At 50.8% G+C, this 6,000-nt stretch overlaps 1 protein-coding gene across 3 annotated transcripts in view; it reads left to right on the top strand.

Moving 5' to 3' along the window:
• Positions 1 to 6,000, top strand: part of LOC308101281 (uncharacterized protein) — a 47,550-nt gene that overhangs the window by 22,483 nt on the left and 19,067 nt on the right. For all 3 annotated transcript variants that reach the window (XM_080450695.1, XM_080450696.1, XM_080450697.1), the window contains exons 14-16: positions 3,505 to 3,552; positions 3,902 to 3,934; positions 5,532 to 5,579. In XM_080450695.1, the coding sequence (XP_080306821.1) occupies positions 3,505 to 3,552; positions 3,902 to 3,934; positions 5,532 to 5,579 (129 nt within the window). The remainder of the gene's footprint in view (positions 1 to 3,504; positions 3,553 to 3,901; positions 3,935 to 5,531; positions 5,580 to 6,000) is intronic.

Below are 6,000 nucleotides of genomic sequence, written 5' to 3' on the forward strand. Positions count from 1 at the left end.
GGTAGATGGGGATATGGAAATAGGCGTCCTTGAGATCTATTGAGCTCCACCAGTCGCCTTGACGGACCGAGCGTAGTAACGCCGTCGCCGTCAACATTTTCAACTGGAAGGTTTTCAGACAACAATAAAGGGGTTGTTATTGTGAAAAGGCGCGCTGGCGCCTTCTGGTGGACCATGGAAAATTTTGGCTTGACCCATGTAGCTTGTGACGGTCTAGGCCCACCACTAAGCCTACGTTCCGTCCGGCGACCACAAAGGACCCTTCGAGAGGGCTCCCCCGTGGCCGCCGGCTCATTTTCATTTCGGCTGTATTTTGTTGTGATTTTTTGTTGTTTTTTAATACACAAACTTTTTTTGTCATGGAAAAAATGTCGAGCAACAATAACAGCCACAGGACACAGAGGCATGCACATTCAGGCAATTCTGTACTCTGACATGTGTGTGTGTGCGTGTCGAGACTTCTTCCAGGGGCTCGGGGAGCGGTCCTCTGCTGCCTCCACTGGCTCCTGTGAAGATCTCCTCCTCTTCCCACTGCCCTAAAGATACACCTTCAGGAGGCTGCAATTCGAAAATGGCCCCTGTCTAAGTCTTAACCTACCCCCCCATTTCTTTTTTCTCTTGTACATTTATTTTCACTCTTCATACCAGTAACCTGTAAGCTGATTGTATGACATTCTGTATAGTAGTTGTGTATATCTGTCTGTCTCTTATATGTCATCATGATTGTGTGCATGGGGATCTCATCTTAAACAAGCTTAGTGCTTAATGAGCCTCCCAGTTTAGTAGACCTTGTATTGTGAATTTTTTGTACTTCCATGTACTGATGTTCTCATGTCTTGCTAAATAAAGTACATCAATCAATCAATTCCTTGCCGTCCTGGGACTGAGGCCCGTGGCCACTAGGTCCAGGTGCAAATCCCCTGCCTTGGGGGAGAGGGAACCGGGGGAGTAAACTTCCCTGCTCTTCTGGCAGGGAGTGGAAATGTCATTTACCCCGCCTGGAGTTGCGGCCCCTGTTGGGGCCTCTCTGGTGGGGTTTGTTGGGCGGGGGGCGTGTGCGGTCGTCGTCCCTCCGGTCGCGCTGCTCACCTCTGGCAGCGGGCGGGGCGGAGAAAGACTGGGCCTGGCGAGTCGGACCGTCCTGCCGGTTCTGGGGCCTGCCCCTGTCCGCCTGCCGTGCAGGGCGGGCCTGGGGCTTGGGGGGAGGCGGTCTGAATGGAGCCTGTATACAGGACAAGGCAGCCTCATCCTGAGCCTTACGCACCGGGTGGCTGTCCTGCAGATACCCTATGGCGCCCTGGAAGAGGTTCCCAGCGGCAACCTTGAGGTTCCGCAGGTTCTTCTTGTCGTCTACACCCTTGAAAGTCACGTGGTCGAGCCACCGTGCCCTTTCATGGGTGACGGACAAGCTGAGTACTCTGCCAGCCCAGAGTACTTGTTCAGGAGAATGACCTCCTGTGTGAGGCGTCGCATCTCAGCTAGCTGCTGGGGTGTAGTGGCGTCTCCAGCCTCGTCCAGGAGTACCTTCAGGGACCCCTGCAGTAGAGCAGCGGTGTTGAGAGCCCTGGCGCCCGACGCCGTTGCTTTGTAGACCGCCTTGGTGGCCACGGAGCCAGCGAAGCTGGTGAAGCAGGGTAGCTCTTTAGCCATGGAGAAGGGGGCTTTCTTGGCCTCGTGGCTGGCTGTGCAGGAGGAATTGGGCCAAACTGCGGTCCATGGGCGGGAAGGTGGCGAGGCCGAGCTCGCTCGCTCCCGTGCAGTCGGTATTAAAGCGCAGCTTTTTAGGATCAGCGTCGGGGGCTACAGGCGAGTCCCACGACACGGCGAAGCCTGTGCCAAAGCCCTTAGCCAAGGGAAGTTTGCTCCTCTCTGCGATCTTCTCCTCCACCGAGTTGAGTCCCTGCCACTCCGAGGAGTTAGTTGGGGCCTCCTCGGCTTCATCAGCAGGCCACTTGAGGCCACACCTGACGGTGGCTTGTTTGTAGAGATCCAGCAGCGAGGCCTCACCCTTTGTGTGGTCAGCAGGTGGAGGCGCGCTGTCAGCCTGGGCTGTAGCCGTCTCCTCAGCCGCCGCAGGCAGAGCTGCAGTGTGAGGGGTCCCAGCCTGAGGTGGGCCGAGGGCCGGGAGTGGGGAGTGATGGTCCGCGGTGGCGCGTGCGTCATGGCGGACGATTTCTCCCTCCTCCTCGACTTCATCGATGACTTGGTAGCCATGCTCACCATCGTAGTCGCGGCGGCGAGACTGACGAGAGAGGATGTAATCTTCATCCTCGTCCCCGCCGGCGGAAGAAGTAGAGTAGCGGGAGGGCGCTCGACGCCTCGTGGCGTCGCCGCGTCCCTCCGGTGGGGAAGCCACGAGAGGCTCAGCGCTCCTGTAGTCCCCCCTCGTAGGAGAGCGGGAGCGGGGAGCCTATTAGGAAGGCCTCAACCCACTCTCTCTGTAAGGAGGTCGAAGCCGCTCCGGTGGATCCAGAGCCCGCGCACTGGGCTGTTGCAGAAGGGCGAAATCGGGGTCGGCGTGTGAAGGCCTCCCCTCCGGTCACTGAGCTAGCAGGGCGGTCGGTCCGCTGATTGCCGGGAGGAGAAGTAGTGGCGATCGTCGTCTAACTCCTCCTGTTTCTCATACAGGGCACGTGGTCAAAAGAACCTCTGGGCCCTGTTGAGGCGGCTCCGAAGCTCGGAAGGGTGGAGGTTAGCACAATCAAGACACCTTGGGTGTTGCTCGTAGGCTGCGGTGTCTGCATGGGCGAAGCCTAGGCAGACGACGCAGTGATCATGCGTATCCCAGTCGTCTAGGGGCTGGAAACAGGAGCGGATGCCGCAGTGTCGCATGGGAAGATCCACCCCGGCTCCCCGGTGGCTGCGATCGGCGACGGTAGAACGCTCTCGTCGATCCATCGAGAGAGAAGGAGGTGGCGAGCTAAGCTACGAGCCACTGAGTTAGCTAGAAGAAGCTAGGCTAAGCCGCTAGCTGTTAGCGAGGCTAACGGGGGAAGCTAGCGTGGTTAGCTTAGCGTCCGTAGAAGGCTGTGTTTTCCACGCCGGGAAAAAACAGCAGGGATGTTGAGGGAGAGAAACGAGGTCCGGGGATTCTCAGTGGACCGAGAACCAAATTGTCGCTGTTGAGATAAGTTGAAATCCCGCAGAAACCTCGAACTTTGAAGAAACTCTTTTGTGAGCTGTGATTACTTCTGTGATCATCTGCTAGGCAGAAGAAGCGAAGCGGAAGTACGTCCGCTTCCGGGGTCCTTTTATACCCTTTGAGTGAGGGACTTCCGGAAAGCGACTGACGGCCCACCGGACCAATATGGCCTTCTATTCCAGAAGCACGTTGAAAATAACATGTCTCGCGAAATCTAGGGCAAAATAAGTCAACTCAAGATACAGCCGTTTCTACAAAAACACGCCATACACGTCATTGGCACCAAGGGCCTTTGGGAACAAACACATAAAACACGTCAATGGCACTGGATGAGTTAAGTGTTCTTCTACCTTGTGTTTCAGAGACGGATCCATTGTTGTATCCATCCAACCAGACTGTGGGGTCTTCAGGTGAGTCTCCTGTTTTATAGATTAAATTATATTCACATTTTTATAATCAGTGGTGTGTGTCTGTGTATGTGCGCGCATTTGTGCCCTTGCGTGCATGCACTTGCGTTTGCGTCTGTGTGCATGCATGCATGTGTGTGTGGAGCGAGCATGTGCATGTGTGTGTGCATGTGTGTGTTGAGTACATGTCTGCATGCACTTAAAGTTTGACTGTGTGTACTGTAAGACTGTAACTTAAATATATTTGATTATACTGTTAAAAAAATCATTAATGCAGGAAATGTAGATATTGTATACAGTATATAATAGTTAACATTATGTGTAACATAGCTGAAACCTTTTCTCCATATAGTGGCTATAGATCTGCATGATGCTCAGGATTTAGGTAAGTATAACATTTATGATGTACTTGTAGTAGATGCTGTAGCAGAGTTACACTGCATGTAATCAAGTAGGCATACTCCTTTTCTCATTTTTCTGTTATTTTGTCTTGCACCAGCTAGTACTGGATGTGCATTGAATCCTATTGATTCCCGTATCCTGAGTCGGGAACAGCCCTATACTGTATATTCAATTGTAAGGCTGCATGGTGGACTGAAAATGTAGTAGCACCGATCAGAGCATTACGTCACCCGGATGTCACGTTTGTTATAAATACACACAATACAAGTGCAAATCAATACACACGATTTTAGTCAAACATTAAAGGTTCTATGACATTCATTTTCACTTTTTTTATTGTCTCCGCCGGAGGCGGAGAGTATGTTTTCGCTTCGTCCCGCTGTGTGTTCACCTCCCTCCTAGCCAAGCTAACATTGGTCAAGCTCCACGTGACACGTGTCAATATGTTGACACCAATGCCTTTGATTGGCTAGAGGGACGCATGACGAAATAAAATCCTATAAATAGGTGTGTCACTTCAAAAAGCCATTTATGTTTTTGAAGTGAGGTAAGACAGGATCAATCAGTCTTGATTGGAACAGTACCTTCCAGTACAAATCACCCGTCCGTGCGTCTGTGTGTCCCTCTGAGAACACCTAACATTGGTCAAGCAAAGGCGCAGAAGGCCAAAGCTAAGAAGGCATACTCATCTACAACAGTAACACAGAAGAGGACTATAGAGTTGAATTGATCCCACAACAAGGCAGTCTTAATACTGTAACAATTGGCCACCTTGATCAAATACATTATGTAGCACTAGAGAAAACTGACATAGATCAAACACACCAATCAACTGCTGAAACTGTTCAAGACAATGAAGATGAAGAAGACAGACAAGCATTTGAACAAACCAGTCAATTACGACGACTCCCATATGACACATTGCTTCAAGAAGAATTTTTTTTAGATGCAGACACTACATATTCAGTCGCCCCTGCAGAACACCAAAAACCACGCGCATTCTACCAAGACGACCCGTTCTACCAAGACGACCCGTGCTATTAAAATAGCACGGGTCTGCTGGCGGAGACGTGTGCTCCGAGGAGCACATTTTCTAGTTTTTTATGGTTTTTTGGGGGGTTTTATGACCTCAATTACACCCAAAAAACACTTTGAACATTCAGTGGATTTTCTGTGGTCTGGGGTTTTCTGAATAATTAGGCTGAAAAGTAATCTGAGCTTGGCCCTTGGGCAGTGAAGTCACAGGCCATTAATCCCGCCCACTCTCCTCCTTGCCCCTCCCCTCCCCTCCCCTCACCTATCCTTTCCTTTGGGGGTGGGGGGGGGGGGGGGCGGAGCAGAGGCGATGATTGACCAGCAAAATCCCTCAACAGTGACACCCGCAGGCAAAGATTTATTTTTTCATTGCAGTTGAAAAGGCTTTAGAAATGTGAGAGAAAAACACCTGCCATGGATCAATGGAGTGGATTTATTTGTTAAAACCTTTTATACACGTTTGAAGGACCATGACAAAGACTTTTAATGTGTGGTAAAACTGAACGTCATGAAACCTTTAAGTGTTCTTCTACCTTGTGTTTCAGAGACGGATCCATTGTTGAATCCATCCAACCAGACTGTGGGGTCTTCAGGTGAGTCTCCTGTTTTATAGATGAAATTATATTCACATTTTTAATAATCAGTGGTGTGTGTCTGTGACTGTGCGCGGATGTGTGCCTGTGCGTGCATGCACAGCACTCTTTAAAACAAAGCATTGCATTGTGGGTTTGCCTACTATAGAAGCTGCAAGGGAGACGGGCATGGCACGCGGTAAATGTGACCAAAATATGACTTTGAACCTATTCATACCTTGATATTCTTTGCCTCTCTCCAAACACTCCTGCAACGTCTGTTAACAGACAGATACTATCGATCTTATTGCTTTTGTCCAACTTCTCTGTATGCTGGATAATGGTATTCAGTTTGGTTCCCGGTCGAGCCGCACGGAGAGACCCACCTTTCCCTGTGCAGCCTCTTTCTCCGGCTTCTTCTTTACAATGCCTTTGTTGTAAA

Source organism: Gymnoscopelus braueri (assembly GCF_963280865.1).
Source record: "Gymnoscopelus braueri genome assembly, chromosome: 15".
In the NCBI taxonomy this organism is placed as follows: Eukaryota; Metazoa; Chordata; class Actinopteri; order Myctophiformes; family Myctophidae; genus Gymnoscopelus; species Gymnoscopelus braueri.